Source organism: Salvelinus alpinus, chromosome 33 (assembly GCF_045679555.1).
Source record: "Salvelinus alpinus chromosome 33, SLU_Salpinus.1, whole genome shotgun sequence".
Lineage (NCBI taxonomy): Eukaryota > Metazoa > Chordata > Actinopteri > Salmoniformes > Salmonidae > Salvelinus > Salvelinus alpinus.
Genome location: NC_092118.1, coordinates 6,244,436 through 6,265,423, shown reverse-complemented (window position 1 = coordinate 6,265,423; position 20,988 = coordinate 6,244,436). Strand labels below are relative to the sequence as shown.

General features: G+C 42.1%; 1 protein-coding gene across 5 annotated transcripts in view; it reads right to left on the bottom strand.

The window, feature by feature from the left end:
- Positions 1-19,556, bottom strand: part of LOC139562737 (anoctamin-1-like) — a 58,705-nt gene extending 39,149 nt beyond the window's left edge. For 2 of the 5 annotated variants that reach the window (XM_071380699.1, XM_071380703.1), the window contains exons 1-2: positions 17,659-18,052; positions 13,716-13,888 (exon numbers count right to left, since the gene is read on the bottom strand). In XM_071380699.1, the coding sequence (XP_071236800.1) occupies positions 13,716-13,888; positions 17,659-17,725 (240 nt within the window). In that variant the 5' untranslated portion in view covers positions 17,726-18,052. Of the gene's footprint in view, positions 1-13,715; positions 13,889-17,658; positions 18,053-18,442; positions 18,678-19,075; positions 19,100-19,441 lie in introns of those variants that run through there. The other 3 variants (XM_071380701.1, XM_071380702.1, XM_071380700.1) reach the window with 3 other exon arrangements.
- Positions 19,557-20,988: the final 1,432 nt, after the last annotated feature.

Sequence of the window (20,988 nt, the reverse complement as noted above, 5' to 3'; positions counted from 1 at the left end):
TCTACAATGTAGAAAATTGTATAAATAAAGAAAAACCCTTGAGTGGGTAGGTGTTTTACATTTTTTGATCGTTTTTGCAGCTTCCAACGACTCAAAACCTAAACTTTAAATAAAACATTTTTAAAAATTAAAATAATAATGAGCAAGCTATCAGAGGGGGTGGCCCCCATTCTCCCGCTAATTAATGAACCCTCACCCATAGAAAGATTGATCGCTGATCTCAGCAGCGATATAAACCCAAACTATACCATAAGAAGAAAAAAACGTGCAGAAATTGCGACAGACGCCCTCCAGAATAAACCTTCAGGCGCAGGCATTGTAAAGGTTCTCTCCAGTATAGCCCTGATATATGGCCGCCAGCAGAGATTGACATCGGTCCTGTACCACAGTGCACAGCAGAAGCACGAGCAAGAAACGGTTGACATATAGGGACAGGTGGAGAGAACCGGGAAACGAATGACAAAAGACGGGAAAAAAATACTGCTAACCGAGGACCTGCGTTTGAGAACGGAAAAATTAAAAGAAATGGCAAAAACGTATGACGACGAACGAGCACAAACTCTTGAACAAAATCTTCTTCCACAGGAACAAAATCGTCTTCTACATTAACAACTCGATTTAGCCAAAAATAAATACGATGAAGTCCATGCAAAACTAGATAAATCTGACGACTTATCCGCAAACAGGGACGCTCAACTTGATAACATGCATGCAGTTTTGATGAACAACACTCAAAGCAAAAATGTTCTAGTCCAAATGCTGCAGACCAAAGACGATCAGTTAATGAACACAATGACCAAGTTGGATGACAAAACAGTGGAACTCATGGAAGTCTCTGACCAAGTGATTGATGAGAGAACCCAGGTGAGCAAGATGAAAAAAATGATCTCTATTCAAGCGGAAGAAATCTTATCATTGAATCTTTCGCTCCGCACTCAAGACCTCTACCTGCAAACCATAACAGATAAGAATGAGACTGAACAGAGCCAGTGTCTAAAATAAGTACTCTAAGCGCCCAAGTGGACTCTGCTATGCAGCAGAATACCACCCTTAGGTACCATCTGGAGGAATTCCAAATGGTAAAGCGTGACTACCCAACAAAGCAACCAAGCTCGCAACCGGAGTTCGGTACACAAAGGAGTGAAGACGACAGAAGGTTTCTGACTTTACCTCTCTCAGGTGTCCCTCAGTCTTTTCCTCTTGGCCATTTGGTACAGAGTAATATGGAGCTATCTTGCCAACAAAGCCAAAGCTTGGTTTCTTCTCTTGGCCTTTTGGTCCAAAATCTCCCACAGGATGAAGCCAACCCTCTCTGGCACGGAACGCCTTGACAACATCTTCAAAAACCTCTGCACTTTTGACCCCGTTCCAGGGAAGCCAAACGACACTGAGACGCTCGTAGCAAATATAGAGGACGCCTCTGATGGCTACGCCAATGCTACGGGTACTGACAGGCTTTACCTGTTGAAGCGAACATCGAATAAACATTTGATGAGGTTCATCTGTCTACAACAGCAACACGTGCTGCAAACACGACAGCTCGCTGGCTAACACTATCAAACAAGCTCAGAATGAACTCCCACAAACATACTATCATAGGCTTCGTTCAGCTTACTTTGGTCTACTCACTGAAACAGGAATGAAAGAGCGATTACCATTCAAACGTGTTTCTGTCGAACCAATAACCACCATGGTCAAAATAACTATAAAGAACGTTGCCAGCGAAACGACTACCGCTACAATCAAGTTGATCGCTACGTACCTGCTCCCAACCCACACAAAGGGTCAGGGCACAAGAGTAACAAAGGATAACAACAGGTTCAATAATGATCAAAACGTAGACCAATACTCTCTAGAAGCTCTGCTAAGAGAAGTACAAAAGCGGCAAAAATTTGACAAAGAGGAAAAAGCTAAGACACCATGACTAGGCGTGGATTTGCAGGAGAACAGCTCCGCCGAAATTAACACCATTAGTGAGGACGTAAACGATCAAATTACCCCCACTCTCACTCGAAACCCTATCCAGGGCCTGCTCGATCAAGAAACAAGCCCACGGGCTTTGACTATAGACTCAAATACAAATGTTGCGACGCACAGGAGCGTTGGTGAGCAGCAACATGTGAAGACGCGTTTTCTCGGTGCTCCTGTCCAGAGCGAACAATTTACTATTAATACTTGGCCAACACCTCCCCTACTGTGTTAATTTTGTAACATTTAATTTGGAATCAATCCTAATTTACAAATATGGCAAGGTTTTCTGTAATATTTGGCCTTTTCATTGTAAAATGTCGAAACAACCACGGCCATGAGTCACAAAAGAGCAGGCCTCTACTAAAGCCTCAGGCTCACTGGACTGACTCTGATCCCCCCGACTTAGCCAAGGTAATGGCGGCTATCATTAAGTCTGAACAGTCTGTCCTGGCTAAAGTGTCACTATCCACTGACCTCTCCGCACAAATAGCCATTCTCGCCACTGAGTTCAACACAAAGATCGAATCGGTTAAAGACGACTTGGCGAAACATGACACCCGTCTGAATTTCCCGGAAGGTGGCTTAAATACTTTCTCCGACAAAGTGGTGACAATGGAAGAGCAAGTCACCTGGCTTTCATCAGATGTCGTCAAACTAACTTCCAAGGTCAAAGACCTCGAGAACAGACAGCGCGGGGGTCGCATTTTTGTCGTGAGAGAGGGCCGTGAGACCGGAGGCGGATTGCGGCCTACCCTGTCCATAGCTAAATTGCTCCAGGAAATTCTAGACCTCAATTACGCCCCCACCCTTGACCGTGCGCACAGAAGCCTACAGTCTGCACCAAAGAATGGGGAGCTGCCCAGACCCATCGTAGTTAAATTCCACTACCTTCAGGAGAAGGAGGATGTCTTCCGTAAGGCATGGCGAGCGGCTCCCATCACCTACGGCGGCCAGAATATTTGTATTTACCCAAACTACACGGCGGCAGCCATGAAGAAAAGGTCAGCCTTCAACGAGGTGAGGGGGCTCCTGCACCGCTGTCTGTGCACCAAGTTCGGCATTCTTTACCCAACTGTACTGAAGATCACTACTCCCTCCTGCGAGCAGAAGACATTCTTAGACCCAACCAGGGCCAAAGAATACATCGTCAAGCACCTACATCCACCAGAGGACAGGTGACATACAACTAACTAGCTATTGTAGGCCCATAATCTGCCCCTGCGCTAACCATGCTAACGCGACAAAGGACCAACTAGTGAACTCATCTTGATTAGAAACGTGCCTCCACCCTGCTGCCAAAAAAGGACAATTATACTTCCAGTAACTTAACGTTATGAACAATGATGATATGTATAGGGTGAAATGTTCTCACAAGGACAATATAGATTGAATAGTATTTTATTTACAGTACATGGAACAATTTGCTTTTACCAACTAGCTGCGGCTGTACAGCCTCAGTTCTAGGTGGTGCAGTACTAATTAGCCTAGTTGCTACCTAAGGCTAGCCACTGAGCTCTCTTTCCATGCCTTAATAGGATACTCTAATAACATACTGTGAGCATGTTTAAAACATACTCCCAAAGGAACATGTGTATTATTCTTTACTATTTGACTGGTTGGTCATGCTTGGTGCTTAGTGGAGGCAGGTTGTATAGCTGAGCGAGCAGTGCAGGACGGGTATTAATCACCAAGCGTTTGCCAATCATTTTTCGGTGTTCTGGGTTGTTAGGATGTTCAACCGAGGGTTACATTTATACAAATGTTGAATTATACTGGGTTTGTTTTCCTATTTACTTATTATTTAAATATTTTCGATATATATATTTTTTTCTTAAGTCATCCCAATGGGATGGGGTTGGTGGGGGGAACATATACCGCCTTTTTTATATATTGTTTGACTATCCTTCAAATATGCATATTGCATAAGATACATTAGAGAACTGAGGTGGTCCCCTCCTGAATCCCTTCCCTATGTGTAAACTTGATTATGTTCGCCCTGGATAGAGTACTGCTGAGGTTCGGTTTAACATGGTAGTATTTTGCTCTAGTCTAGGAGAGGTAGATGCATCCTTCCAACAGGGGGAAGGCCAGCATAGTAGTCCAAGGTTTTTTTCTGAGTATTTTGTTGTTCTTTTCTTTATATTTTATTACTCTGACCTTTCAGCACACTGGCCATGTGATCGTACCAACATTAATTTCTAATTACTATAGCTATGCATAATTCACATACTCTCGGCTCCACTTGTTTTATCAGCTGCAACTTAAAAGGAATTAACCATATGGCCAAGCGTAGCCGAGTGTTGGCTCATCTTAAGTCTAAGTCCGGACATTGTTTTTCTCCAAGAGACCCACCTCCGGTCCAGCGACCATGATTAACTAAAGACAGGATGGGTAGACCATATATTTCACTCCAACTTTGGTGCTAAGGCCAGAGGGGCAGCCATCCTTATCAGAAAAGGCACCCCGTTTGTCTCCTCCAAAGTTATTTCAGATACTAATGGCAGATATATTATAGTGACAGGGAAATTGTTTAGCACACATGTTATTCTGGCTAACCTCTATGGTCCTAATTGGGATGACGCTAAATTTTTCTCTGACCCATTGCAACACTTCCTGACCTTAACTCTCATCACTTGATACTGGGCAGAGATTTCAATTGTGTATTGCATCCAAGTCTAGACAGATCCAGACCGAAGCCCAACAATGTAATTTCTAAATCAGGTGCAGTAATCAACTAATTTCTAGAATCTTATAATTTGTCTGATCCATGTAGGAGGAGCATTCCCTAAACATTACTCTTTTTTTTTCTCCAGTCCACTGCTCATACTGTAGGATTGACTTTTTCCTGCTGGACAATATCATTCTTCCTTTTGTAACTAATAGTCAATATCACAGCATCATTATCTCGGACTCTAGCTAGATATCCGCTTTCTGGACAGTACTCTGTCACAACGAGCGTGGCAACTTGACCCACTACTACTATCCTGTGGTGCGTTAAAAAAATACATATCAACTAATATTGATGTATTTTTACAGATCAACTACACCCCTGACGTGTTTTACTCTACTATGTGGGAGTCGTTAAAAGAATATCTAAGGGGCCAAATTATTTCATACTTTGTTGTATGACAACAAAGAGCACACTAGATTTGGACAACAGATGTGCCTCTTCTCCGACTCCTGAACTCTACAAAGAGAGACTGCTACACCAATCAGAATTTGACAATCTCTCCACTAAACAAACGGAGCAGCTTCTGTTTATGTCGAGGCAGACATTTTATGAACATGGAGAGAAAGCTGACAAGTTGTTATCTCATCAGCTTCCACAATCCGCTGGTAGCAGCACCATACCTGAAATCTGTGTTGCAGCTGATTTAACGTCTACCAATACCAAACAAATCAACAATCAATTTAAGCAATTCTACTCTGCTCTTTACTCGTAGTCTTCCTGACACATTTCGTATGCATGCATTTCTAGACAATCTGGACATCCCCTGTCTCAATTCAGATAAACAAACCATCATGGATGCCTCAATAAGTGATAATGAAGCTACTCTGGCAACCCAGTCCATGCAGAGCGGTAAAGCTCCTGGGCCTGATGGTTTCCTATTGAGTTTTATAAAGCATTCTCTTCTAAACTATCCCCTATCCTCAGCTCAATGTACAATGAAATCCTTTATAGTCAGAAACTGCCACAGACACCTACCCAGGCGAGTATTTCGGTTTTGCTTATAAAGGACAAGCCTTCTGTGCTGCAATTTTAAAATTCTCACTAAGGTCCTCTCACGCCGTTTAGAGACAGTGATGCCTAATATAATAATTAACTCTGACAGGTAGGCAATCTTTCTATAATATGCGCTGGCTATTTAATGTTCTTTATTCTGCCCACTCAACTCAACAGCCAGAGGTTGTCATCTCTCTTGATGCTGAAAAGGTTTTCGACCGGGTTGAGTGGGAATATCCATTTACAGTACTAGAGAGACTTGGGTTTGGCCCGTCATTCCTTTCCTGGATTAAGATTTTGTACTCGTTCCCAGTGGCTTCCGTTCGCACCAACAATGTTACCTCCAGCTACTTCCCTCTTCACAGGGGGGCCAGGCAGTGTTGCTGTTTATCCCCTTTCCTAATTGATATGGCTATTGAGCCTCTTGCTATTGCCCTGTGGGCGGAGGAGAGGATTAAGGAAATACTAAAGGGCGACATAACTCTCGTTTATACATTTCTAACCCTGTGGAGTCTATACCCTATCTCTTGTACATGCTACAAGGCAGAAGGAATTGGGTATGTCAACTTCCCACTTAAGGTGGAGCATCAGGTCTTTACTTATTTGGGGATAAATGTCATATGCTCATTCAAGGCTCTGTTTAAACATAACTTCAAAACACTCCTGGAGCGCACTAAGCAGGATTTCATAAAGTGGTCTTCCCATTTCATCAGCAGGTCGCATTAATTCTGTTAAGATGACTATACTACCTAGATTTTTGTACTTATTCCAAATGATTCCCATTTTTCTCCCACAGTCGATGTTCAAACAACTGGACAGCTACATTTCCAACTTAATTTGGAATAAGTCAAATACAGGAATGAGAAAGGTATATCTAAAGAGACCTAAGCCCGCAGGCCTTCCACATTTTTTACACTAATACTAGTCATGCAAATATATCTAAATGTGTTTATTGGGTTTCTACATTTTAAAACAATGATGGTTCAACTTGGGCCCTCATGGAGCTACAGCCTTCCAACTTCTCCTGTCTCGCTCCTGTGCTCCCCACTGTCCATGAACTTTGGCACCCATGTTTTGAATCCCATTGTCAAGAACTCCCTTAAAATCTGGTCACAATTCCGAAATCACTTCAGCCTTAAATAAGCAAGCAACGTCTCTCCATTAACATCTAATCATATCTTCCCAGCGTCACAGACTGACACGGCATTCCAGTTCTGGCATAGGAACGGTCTGGTGTTTTTTGTGACCTATTTGTTGACAACATATTCGTCTCATTCGATACTCTGAGGGATGACCATAATGTTCCCAATACCCACTTTTTTTTAGATATCAGGGTTACAACGGTTTTTGGGGTTTGCCAACTTCTACACGGCTTCATCAGGAACTTCAGCTCCGTCGCCATCCCTCTCACCTCTCTCCTCAAGGGTGTGCCTCGTAGGTTGGTGTGGAGACCAGCAGCCGACAAGGCCTTTCGTCTCCTCAAGGGACGTTTCGCCTCCACCCCATTGCTTAAACACCCAGATCCCACGTTTTCCTTTGTGGTTGAGGTGGACGCGTCAGAGGTGAGCGTGGGGGCAGTTTTGTCTCAACGACAGGGTAACCCATTCAAATTGTATCCATGTGCATTCTTCTCTAAGAAACTGAGGAATTACGACGTCGGCGATCGTGAGCTCCTGGTGGTGAAGTTGGCATTAGATGAGTGGAGACACTGGCTGGAGGGTGCCAAGGAACCTTTCGTCATCCTCACCGACCATCGGAGCCTGGAGTATATACAGACAGCGAGCAGACTGAATCCGCAACAAGCCAGGTGGGAACTTTTCTTCACCAGGTTCGACTTCATACTGACCTATCGCCCAGGTTCCAAGAACATCAAGGCTAATGCCTTGTCCCGTATCTACGATTCGGGAGAGGGTCCTGTCCAGAGTGCACCTATAATCTCATCCTCCCGAGTCGTAGGTCCAGTGGCCTGGGACGTAGATGTGGACATCCGCCAGGCGTCAGAGAGGGAGCCCGCATCCCTGAACTGTCCTCCTGAGCGCATTTACGTTCCCACAGGGATAAGTGATCGGCTGCTGACCTGGGCACACACAGCTGTCGTCGCTAGACATCCAGGTATTTCTTGCACTATCCACTCCATCGCTGAGAAGTACTGGTGGCCCACCTTGGCGCAGGATGTAACTCGTTATGTCAACTCCTGTTCCGAATGTGCCCAAACCAAGTCCCCCCGGAATGCACCAGCAGGGAAGATCCTGCCGCTCCCGTGCCTCAACGACCCTGGTCTCATTTATCCATTGACTTTATAACCGATCTCCCCTCCTCTGACGGTTTCACCACCATTCTGGTGATAGTGGATAGATTTTCAAAGTCATGTCGTTTAATCCCTCTTCCTGGTCTCCCCACTGCTCCCCAGGTCGCTGAGACACTCTTCCAGCAGGTCTTCCAGCTTTATGGCCTTCCGGAGGACATAGTCTCCGACCGTGGCCCCCAATTCACATCACGAGTATGGAGTGTCTTCATGGAGAAGCTCGGGGTCACGTTCAGCCTCACTTCCGAGTACCGGCCTCAGTCCAATGGGCAGGGGGAGAGGATGAACCAGGAGCTAGGGAGGTTCCTGAGGAGTCACTGCCAGGACCGGCAGGGTGAGTGGGCACGATTCCTTCCATGGGCAGTGTACGCCCAGAACTCGCTGCGTCACTCCTCCACCGGGTTGACCCCCTTCCAGTGTGTTCTGGGTTTTCAGCCGGCCGTGGACCCCGGGCCAGACCGAAGCTCCTGCGGTTGATGAGTGGTCCATTGTCAAAAGGAACAGGCCACCGCAGTGAGACCCCTGTGTTCCACCCTGGGGATCGCGTCTGGCTCTCTACCAGGAACCTCCCACTCCGCCTGCCCTGGAAGAAATTGAGCCCCTGGTTTGCGGGGCCGTTTAAGGTTCTCCGGAGGGTCAACGAGGTGACGTATAGGTTACACTTGCCCAGTCACTATCATATCTCACCCTTGTTTCATGTCTCCCTTCTCAGGCCGGTGGTTCCTGTTCCCCTAGCTGATGCTGTCCCCCACGACACATTTTGGTTGTTATTTTGTGATGTCATTAAAAATGTTATAAAATAAATACTGTAACTTGAAAAGTATATTATTTAATTAATTAATTAATTTAATTTGAACCTTTATTTAACAAGGAAGGGCTCATTGAGATTTGAAATCTCTTTTTCAAGAGCGCTCTGGCCAAGATAGGCAGCACCAAGTCATTACACAATTACAGACAGACAACATGAAAAACTACAAGTAATCTAGTAAAAACCATATAATTCACAAGAGTATAACAAAATCATAAAACAGCAAATTAAAAACATTGACAGGTCAGGGAATCAGCCTCAAAATCCTTCATCAGTGATTTAAAAACACCAATCGAGTTCTTCCAGTTTAAGAGTATTTTGTAAGGCGTCCCAAGCCGATGGTGCAGAGTACATAAAAGCCCTTTTACCAAATTCAGTTCGGACATTTGGAACAGTTAGCAGGATAAAGTCCTGCGAACGAAGAGAGTACCCACTACATTTCTGAACAATAAAAATGCCCAAATAAAATGGTAGTAAACCCAAAATGGCTTTGTAAATAAAAGTATACCAGTGACTGAGCCTACAAGTGACTAGAGAAGGCCAGCCAACCCTGGTATATAAAGCGCAGTGGCGCGTAAGGGTTTTGCAGTTTAAAATACATTTCAATGCACCGTGGTAAAGGGTGTCAATTGATCTCAAACACTGAGCAGAAGCATTAATTTACAAAAATATCCCCAAAGTCTAGTGAAGGCATAAATGTGGCTGATACTAGCCGCCTCCTAGCTTCAAAAGAAAAACAGGCCTTATTCCTAAAATAAAATCTCAACTTCAGCTTCAATTCTTTTGTAAGTTGTTGAATATACAATATAAAAGAGAGGCCGTCATCAATTAAAATTCCAAGATATTTACATAAGGTTACAGTCTCATTCTCATTGCCCTGACAGGTACTGATAGGTGAAAGGTTCAGATATCTATTTCTTGCTTTAGAAAACACTAAATAGATCTCTGAACTTTTCACCTATTACTACCTGTCAGGGCAATGAGATTGAGACTGTAACCGCATATAAATATCTTGGAATTTTAATTGATGACGGTCTCTATACACTACATGTATGAAGTTTCCATTATGTATGAAATATGAAAAACAATTAAAGTATTTTTGTTAAGAGAGGGATGTGATCTTAGAAACTATATGAGGAAATTGTTTCTATTACTTTGTACAAGTGAGTAGTCACCGCCCCCTTGAGTGAGATCAGAGAGTGTCAGCCTGACGAACCGCCCCTTTTGAAGAACTGTATAAAACGAGGGGTTGAGAATTAACATATCAGACCAGAGAGGCGTGTAGATGCAGCTCATTGAACTCTGAAATCTCAATACGAGGTAGAGACGATAATGTCACCTCCTGGACAATCACTGGTACGGCTGATTAGCTGTCCTAAGTAAAGTATCTAGAAAAAGTGAACTTAAGTGGGACCATTCTAATACTCTTCTCAAATCACTGTAGTACGCTACTCTCATCACCCAATGGGAACCATCGACATGGCTGGCTAGACTATCTTCAAAGAGGCAGTTTCAGGAGCGACTGGAAGGGAAATCAACTCTGTAGTTCTGTTCAGGACTACACGATGAACCAAAAACATTTACACGTAAATACATTCATGATTTTTTACTCCAAACGGGTGGTGGTTTGTGTGCAAAGTATATGATTACTGTAAGAGTAGTTTCTAAATGTACCAAAGTATTATGTCTCTGTCCCTCTCTCTCTCTCTCGCCCTCCCGATCTCTGTAATAACAAGCCGCAATATTGTGTCAGTCCGCTAGGGACCTGTTTCTAATGTATTAAGTGTGTATGTTTATCCTGTGTTATCATTTAGTTAGCTAATAGATAAATAATTAAACCAATTTGTGTAGTACTGAATCATACTGTAAGTAAGGCTGGGGGTTTTGCAGATGCAGGAGGTCAGAACTGTTCAGAATGATGATATGATACCAGGTTATGATTAATATGTTGACTGTTTTATGGATGTGATAGGTAAAGACCTTTAGAGTTTAATTTGGGAGATAGTAACTCTTTAAACAACCTCTCTCGTGGTGCCCCAAATCCTAATGAGTTAATTGTTAAATTATTAATTTCATTGGGTAACAATTAAACATAGTTAGTTGATTAGATAAATAACAGTCATCAGATTAATGAAAGTATAGTCACGACAGGTGGCTACTTCGAAGAATCTCAAACGTAAAATATATTTCAATTTATATAACACTTTTTTCATTACTACATGATTCCATATGTATTATTTCATAGTTTTGATGTGTTCACTATTATTCTACAATGTAGAAAATAGTCAAAATAAAGAAAAACTCTTGAATGAGTAGGTGTGTTCAAACTTTTGACTGGTACTGTACAACAGAAACAAAAAAGAAAATCAAAAACAAAACTATATCTAAAAATGCAAACAAACAAAACAAACAGGGCAGATCCGAGTTCCCCTAGGCCACCCCTGTCAAAACGTGCCCTCGACCCCTCCCACCTTGAGCCCCTGGCCCGGCGAGGCCCCCGTCCCTGGCCCAAGGGATAATAAATGATAAATGTTGAAGGTAACATTGTCCCCATTTACAAAATCAAAAAGATGTATGTTTTACAGATGAGGATTGTGTAAATGACGCATGTATTGTATTTCATCTTTCAAGAATGGACTGCACTTGTCCACATTGAACTCATGACCTTGTCAAATAAAATGTACTGCATCTGATAACAGCTGATATCTGAAAAGCTAAATGCCATATAGCATGTTATAAACAAACACCACATCTTTCACTCTGAAATAATCCTACTCTGCGGGGAAGGGTTCATGAATACAATGCTATACAGTCATGTTTACACATTTATATATTAAGTTCAAATATTTTCCCCTTGTGCTATATAGATGGGTTACTGCAAAATAACTGTCAGGTATAGTGACACACATTGATACATAATAGGGATATAGGTATTTTTAATTTAAAATAACTAATTCAAAATGGATTGTATGCATTAACAGAAACTAAACGCGTGTAGATATTGTTTTATGGACTCTAGTTTGAATGGCCTCACCTGTATGTTCTCTCTACTGGTACGGCACACCCAAACACAATATTTGCTCTGCAATTATTTGCTTGAAATTCATCGCTTTTGTTGAGAACAAACCGTAGCTTTCTTATGGAAAACAAACCTATTTGATAATCGAGAGACAAAAGAGCTCTAGTTGTTGGAAAACATCTCAATACAAGCATCCCACTGGACGACAAGCCTCAGCCCCCTCAGAACAGGAAGTCACAGCAAAGGTCACTCCTCACAGGGGAAAATAAGGATGTGGTTACGACATGTTACAGATACAGGAACGGAGAGAACCAGAACCCTTCCTTCAACCACCCACCTCCTAACTCCTGTGCTGTGAGTAAAACCAGCATGCATATCAATAGTGTTATTACTCAGCCACAGGCCCTCTAATCTAGGGAGGCATGCATATCTTCTTCCACATTTGCATATAAACCTTTACAGCTGTATAGCTACTAGATCTAAGCCATCTAACTATCATGCCGATTCACTAACAGCAGAGTCCTGTGGGAGAGGTTTGAACATAACATCCGTAGGGTCACTATAGGATAGCTGAATAACAATACTGCATCATTTTTTATATCCTAATGAATACATAAACTAATTCTGGAAATAGGTCCTCACAACATCAAAACATCCATCAGTGTCTGTTTTAGCAGTCACTTGATACATAACAATACATCCGTATTCCGCACTGATTTAATTGACTCGGCGTTCCAAACAATGTACTTGACCTTTCTTGCCTGCTTTAGGTGCGTATATGAGCTTGCTTAATAATTCCAGTGTGTCTGTGATTAGATAGATCAAGACCGCAATTACTGTCCAAATGACCCTCTGACCCAATGGAAGGTCCACAAGTTTGACCTAATACAGTTTCCACAGTGATGGGGCAGTATTCCTCATCAAGAGAGGAACACCAACTCTGACTTTTTAACCTTCTACACTACTAACACAGGGCAGTACATGAGGGCGACTTCCTATGATAATTCATTATTTGCACCATTTCTTTTTTTCAAAATGGGGCGGCAGGTAGCCTAGTGGTTAGAGTGTTGGACTTGTAACCGAACGGTTGCAAGATTGAAATCCCGAGCTGACAAGGTACAAATCTGTCGTTCTGCTCCTGAACAAGGCAGTTAACCCAATGTTCCTAGGCCGTCATTGAAAACAAGAATTTGTTCTTAACTGACTTGCCTAGTTAAACAAAGATAAATTAAATAAAAGCCAGTTGAACAGTGCTGAAGAGATTATTTTGAATGGTTTTAGGTTATTAACATACAGTAATTATACACAGTTCCTCTTAGTGTTGGTAAATATGATGACTGAAGATCCAAACAAAGATTCCACCCATGATTAGATATGCCCATCAGCTGTTTACACACTTTGAACTACTTTATTAAATGCTTTGATCTTGAGAAAAAAAAGTTCAATGATTTTGTGTTATACCCCACAAGACATGCTATCAGAGGTCTCTTCACAATTCCCAAGTCAAGAACAGACTATGAGAGGTGCACATCAGGTAGCTGATGCAAGCAGTAGAATCAGATTAAAAAAAACACATAAAAATACACCTTATTGAACAGTGGAGACTGTGTAGAGATACACACACAGGTACACACATACGCACACACACACGCATTCTATCCACAAAACAAAAGATAAAACAATACATCATATAACATTATTACACCACTACATATCTACAATACAAAATGTATAATACTACCATACAACAATATTACAATGCACGTGTGTGATGTAAGTGCCTTCACGTGTTTGGACCCCAGGAAGAGTAGCTGCTGCCTTGGCAAAAGCTAATGGGTATCCCTAATAAATACAAATACAAATTCTCAATGTAGAGAAGACCACTTACGATGGAATCATACTTGTTATATTTGCTATCGCCACCATCCTTAGTGTTCCCAAAGTCAGCTGCCTTCTCCTCGCAGGATACAGGGATATAATAGTCATTCCTCCTCATGGTGCCTTGCTCTTCCAACTCAGGGAGAAGACTACCAGAGAGGTCGTGTACTAGGAAAGTTTGACCTGTGTGGGAGGAAAGAGATATGATTAGTATGGAACAATATAATGTAAGTATTTGATACTCTGATATGTGCTTCCAGGTCAAATGGTGCTAAGAGTGTACAGTCCAGCTCAATGGCATGAGAAGCATGAGAAGCATTCCACCATTGTACAGTATATTGTCTGATGAGGTTCTTGACAGCCACATAAAATAACCAACATGCTTTGGGTATTCATTTCTAGGGTAAACTAACAATGTGGACTGGCCACCCCTCATAGCCTGGTTCCTCTCTAGGTTTCTTCCTAGGTTTTGGCCTTTCTAGGGAGTTTTTCCTAGCCACCGTGCTTCTACACCTGCATTGCTTGCTGTTTGGGGTTTTAGGCTGGGTTTCTGTACAGCACTTTGAGATATCAGCTGATGTAAGAAGGGCTATATAATAACATTTGATTTGATTTGATTTGGATGAGGAAGTACCCATATAGTTGACTATAATCACTGAGAATCTGACCATAGTTTAATTGCACTCAACATCTACGTGCATGTTGTGTGAATGTTGAGCAAAAAGGTTTTTTCAAAGAGCTAATGTAAAGGCACTGGTTGTGTAAGCACGTCCATGAATCTCTCATGGCCTAAAGGCTCATGTTGCCCCGGTTTACAGATTGGTATTTTGTTCATTTGTCACCCCACATGCCTGTATGGTGATATTTCTATAAATATTTGAATATCTGAGCGTACCTAGACAACGTACAGATCTGGTCTTTGATCACGAAACATTAAGAATCATTTTACATTGAGAAAACCTTTTAGAGGGAATACAATGGAACCCCACCAAGTATCTGCCTTTTCTTGGACAACGACTTACAAGGATTCCCCTACCCGTGGCAATGCTAGGGACAGCTTCTGACAGTCAAAGACTCATATACAGTGGGGAGAACAAGTATTTGATACACTGACGATTTTGCAGGTTTTCCTACTTACAAAGCATGTAGAGGTCTGTAATTTTTATCATAGGTACACTTCAACTATGAGAGACGGAATCTAAAACAAAAATCCAGAAAATCACATTGTATGATTTTTAAGTAATTAATTTGCATTTTATTGCATGACATAAGTATTTGATACATCAGAAAAGCAGAACTTAATATTTGGTACAGAAACCTTTGTTTGCAATTACAGAGATCATACGTTTCCTGTAGTTCTTGACTAGGTTTGCACACACTGCAGCAGGGATTTTGGCCCACTCCTCCCTACAGATCTTCTCCAGATCCTTCAGGTTTCGGGGCTGTCGCTGGGCAATACGGACTTTCAGCTCCCTCCAAAGATTTTCTATTGGGTTCAGGTCTGGAGACTGGCTAGGCCACTCCAGGACCTTGAGATGCTTCTTACGGAGCCACTCCTTAGTTGCCATGGCTGTGTGCTTCGTGTCGTTGTCATGCTGGAAGACCCAGCCACGACCCATCTTCAATGCTCTTACTGAGGGAAGGAGGTTGTTGGCCAAGATCTCGCGATACATGGCCCCATCCATCCTCCCCTCAATACGGTGCAGTCGTCCTGTCCCCTTTGCAGAAAAGCATCCCCAAAGAATGATGTTTCCACCTCCATGCTTCACGGTTGGGATGGTGTTCTTGGGGTTGTACTCATCCTTCTATTCCTCCAAACACGGCGAGTGGAGTTTAGAGCAAAAAGCTCTATTTTTGTCTCATCAGACCACATGACCTTCTCCCATTCCTCCTCTGGATCATCCAGATGGTCATTGGCAAACTTCAGACGGGCCTGGACATGCGCTGGCTTGAGCAGGGGGACCTTGCGTGCGCTGCAGGATTTTAATCCATGACGGCGTAGTGTGTTACTAATGGTTTTCTTTGAGACTGTGGTCCCAGCTCTCTTCAGGTCATTGACCAGGTCCTGCCGTGTAGTTCTGGGCTGATCCCTCACATTCCTCATGATCATTGATGCCCCACGAGGTGAGATCTTGCATGGAGCCCCAGACCGAGGGTGATTGACCGTCATCTTGAACTTCTTCCATTTTCTAATAATTGTGCCAACAGTTGTTGCCTTCTCACCAAGCTGCTTGCCTATTGTCCTGTAGCCCATCCCATCCTTGTACAGGTCTACAATTTATCCCTGATGTCCTTACACAGCTCTCTGGTCTTGGCCATTGTGGAGAGGTTGGAGTCTGTTTGATTGAGTGTGTGGACAGGTGTCTTTTATACAGGTAACGAGTTCAAACAGGTGCAGTTAATACAGGTAATGAGTGGAGAACAGGAGGGCTTCTTAAAGAAAAACTAACAGGTCTGTGAGAGCCGGAATTCTTACTGGTTGGTAGGTGATCAAATACTTATGTCATGCAATAAAATGCAAATTAATTACTTAAAAATCATACAATGTGATTTTCTGGATTTTTGTTTTAGATTCCGTCTCTCACAGTTGAAGTGTACCTATGATAAAAATGACAGACCTCTACATGCTTTGTAAGTAGGAAAACCTGCAAAATCGGCAGTGTATCAAATACTTGTTCTCCCCACTGTATGCTGTAAGTCAAGTCCTTGTAATAACCTTCACAGATAAGGGCCCTTGGGTGCTCTTTTTGAGAGAAAAAAAGGAGTGTGTGCTGAAATTAGCAGGAGCCTGATATGGACCATAATAGGTTGAAGGATTACATTATATAATTACACTGACAGCTCCATTCAATCAAAACTAGTGACCTGATGTTGTCTTGCACTGCAAAATTGTATGTTGGACTTTACAATTCAGTAATATTCAGTAATGATACAAAACATATTTTGTATCTCTCCATAAAGATGCTATATTGATCAAAATTGCCAAATAGTAAAGTAATTTTTTTCGATTTAGAAGCTTGATTTGTTATATCAACATGAAACAAAACTATGTGAACTTATTGAGAGCTGAAGGAATATGATGTGATGGAGTAGCTAAAGTAACATTAAATCACACCAATTAGATTTCCCATCTATGAACCAGTCTTCATACTTCTCAGAAAGAACATCTTTCTTTGCTAATTCCATTCCTCATCCCATTTAACATTTAGAATAATTCAATAGTAGTCGTAGATAGATACTGTATATAACAAAAGCTATCAAAAACATATTTATTAACATATTTGTTTTTATGAATTCAAGTTAGAATGGTTTGGATGACAGTATAAGGCATGCTTAAATGGAGTCGTGCTTCCATAAATATATCCGTCTGTGCGTCTTTCTCTATCAGCTACTGTAGCCGAGGGTGTGAACACAGTGAACACTTGTCTCGGAATACTGCTCAGCACTGACAGCCAGGTAAACAAACCTCTCAAAGCTACATTACAGTAGGCTATAACCTTACAGTGAATGGTCATTATGACAAATGTGTAATAAACCGTTTCCAACCCCCAAAAATGTCTAAAATATAAACATGCAAAAAGGATGTGTTAAAAATACATCGAGTGGGCTTTCATATAATTAAAGATTAGGCTACAGCCTGCCTTCTTACATTTTACATCTACTTTAGTCATTTAGCAGACACTTATCAAGAGCGATTTACAGGATCAATTAGGGTTAAATGTCTTGCTCAAAGGCACATGGACAGATCTTTCACCCAGTCGGCTTGGGGATTCTAACCAGCGACCTTACTGGCCAACGCTCTTAACCGCTAACCTGCCGCATATCCATCCATCGAATGTAGCTCTATACCTTATGCAACCATATCCTACCTGTGGTGCGCTTCTTCTTTATTGGAGCTTGTACATTTAGAAAATAATTTCAAATGAACCATTAATCAAACAGCATTAACTTACCAGAGACTTTATCAAGACTGTTTATGGTTTGCATCGGATCATCATCATCCTCACCATGTCTCTCCATTTGAACAGACTATTTACACCCGTGATCTCAACAGATTTCCTCTCTCTTTCCTCCACGCTCTGAAAACCATATAGTCGATGCCTTCACTGCGCCCGTGGGCTCAATGCTGTGGTGTGGCATGGAAACGATGTGTTTCCCACAGTACGTCCCCCTGCCTCCCCACGAAGGCTAGCCTACTTCAGAGGCTCTCTCTCTCTCTCTCTCTCTCTAAACAAGAGATAGAATCCATACGCGTTACGAACTACATCATGTCCATTATGTGCCCTCCCACAACACGTCGTGCAAAATAGCTGTAATATATTTCAGTGCAGTGCATCAATAGGATGGTCAATATGGTTGTGAGAGCACCAGCAAGAGACAGCTGGTGCCGCCCACGCCACGATATGATGTCTCCTCCAACATGGGTAGGTGTGAGGCTATCCGTCAAACACAGGGGATGTTTCATGCTTGAAATACATGAATTACGACACACTAATTTGACTGAGCAAAGCGGCAACATCTTACGGTTATATGGTTATATGATTTCTAATAATGTAATGATTTGACCTGCACCTTATTGGCCTGTACTGTCATGCACTCAGATTTTCATACTCGTATCAAAAACTCGATTACTGATTTTGTGAACCCCCAAAATCAGCAAATGGACTTAATCAATGGTTACATTTTTCAATGAAAGAACCCATTATAGAGGAATTCAAATGAGGGCATTTCATTTACCTCGAGCCTGGCGACCACGTCGATACCTGGAGACAACAGTCCGTGCGCAACGCAATGCTTGTGTGTCCAATGAATTTAGGCTACTCTCTCTTCAAATAGGAACCCAGAGTGACAGTCACAGATGAAGTGTTGACGAAAAATGACAGAAGTAGCCTAGACCGTGTACAGCATGTCAAATGTAGATGCCCAATCGCCCACTATATCTAACTTTTATGCGGGACATTCTCGATACCCGCGGAATTTGAATTTTACGCAGCCTGAGTGGAAACGACTTCGTTCTGTATGATGCTTAAGTTTGCCAGGCGCATCATCATAGTACAAATGTAAATCTCCCTAACAAAATATTTTAAACGTTTTTTTATATGTAGCAATAGTTCGTCGTGATCAAAAACACACTTGATCGCCTATATCCGTGTACGATGTTAGGCCTATATTTACATGTGGATAATCCGTTTTTGAAACATTCTGGAAAGTATACTCTTTACGATTAGGCTACCAGGATGCCACAGGGAAAAACTGGTATTTTATAGGGAAACCCCCACCCCGAAATCAAGGCGCATCTGGGCTTTGAACCAACTTGGTCAAACCAAACAATATTTACTGAAATTACTGAAAGACAGCAATTAGGCCTACCTTAGTTAAGCACAATAAAGCAATGATGTCCAGAAACACAAGTCAACAAAACTTCACTTCCCCACATGATTCCAGGATCACCTTTGTCAGCGACTCACCTGTGTCAAAGATGATCTGTTAAAATGACAAGATACTCGAATGACCGCTCTAATAATGGAAATACATGTCCTCAATGATTACGGGCAAGCGCGGTCAGGTGGGACCATTCTAGCCAATGAGAGGGCAGATAGTTGTGCCTGTTGTTCACACGCGTAGGCTAAGTCGTTTTTCTCAAAGTTGCCAGAATGCCACTTGCATTCACTTATGTCAATACATCTGTAAAAGCCTAAACATTACGAAACTTATATTTGATGAAATATGCCTTACCTAATTCGACACTCTCTTATAGACCTCCAGGCTCATCTCACGCGGACAGATTTTGAGTGGAGTAAATACTCTCCCTTCGCCTCTTCCTCTCTGCCTGTGTCTACCTGTTCGCAACGTCCCTGCTACTCCCTCCTTGAGAATCAGGAAATGTCAAATTGTCGTCGTCACCTTAGTGACACAACAAACAATAACCTACAGAGTTTGGCATTGAATTAAGCTTACAAATAGTCTTGCAAGTCTGTGAATCAGAATAATGATATATCAATATCAGGTAGGCCTAGGATGACAGTAGGAAACGCAATTCAAAACATTAGGAATGTTTTCAAATGTAATCTCTGCACACACATTCCAGCCTGGGCGTGTAGGGACTCTTATGAAGCAGGGAATAAGAACCAAAAGGATGGGATTCCCAGCTGTTCTCAGATCAGAGCCAGAGTACCTGAGACTTCTAACTAAAGTGAATGTACATGCATAGAAAGTATAATTTTGCGCATAATTCACATCTGGATTCAACCACCTGTTCTTTAAAAAGTAGCCTGTGTCTGCATACAGTCTTGTTTAAAATGTTGAAGATACTGATGGGAAATAGAATGGAAATACCTGTTGACGGGATGGATGTAATTCGTTTAAAAAAAAATCTGAATATATTTCCCTACCAAATGCTTCTGCAACAACAGTGACTTTACATATGTAAAATGTTTCCTGCAGTGATCTGGTGAAATGCTGGTACATAAACTACAGGTCTATCTCAATTGATAAACACTAGCATTAAACACAGTAATTACTATATACAAGTGGAATATAGAATAAAAGGGATATCATTCTGGGTGGTAACAAAAATTATTTCCCCTTCAAATTTATCCAAGCATTGGTATCCTTGTATTGTTCATTTGATGAGTTGTCTGTAGTCTTTTCATGATATCAGTCCTTTGATAGAGGCTGTGGTCTTCTCAAACTACAATCCCAATGAATGTATCCATTCATTAACTTTATGTAGTAATCAACTGAATCAATGTGTGTTTTGCCTCAGCTAACAGTTTGGTATGGTGGAAATGGACTGGGAGACTAGTCAGGATCGAGGGAAAGATGACCGGAGCAAAGTACAGAGAGATCCTTAATGAAAACCTGCTCCAGAGCGCTCAGGACCTCAGACTGGGGCAAAGGTTTACCTTCCAACAGGACAATGACCTTAAGCACACAGCCAAAACAACGTAGGATGGGCTACGGTACAAGTCTCTGAATGTCCTTGAGTGGCCCAGCAAGAGCCCGGACTTGAACCCGATCAAATATTTCCTGGAGAGACTCAAAAATAGTTGTGCAGCGACGCTCCCCATCCAACATGACAGAGCTTGATAGGATCTTCAGAGAAGAAAGGGAGAAATTCCCCAAATACAAATACTTGCGAAAGTATTCAGCCCCTTGGCATTTTTCCTATTTTGTTGCCTTACAACCTGGAATTAAAATAGATTTTTGTGGGGTTTGTATCATTTGATTTACACAACATGCCTACCACTTTGAAGATGCAAAATATTTTTTCTTGTGAACCA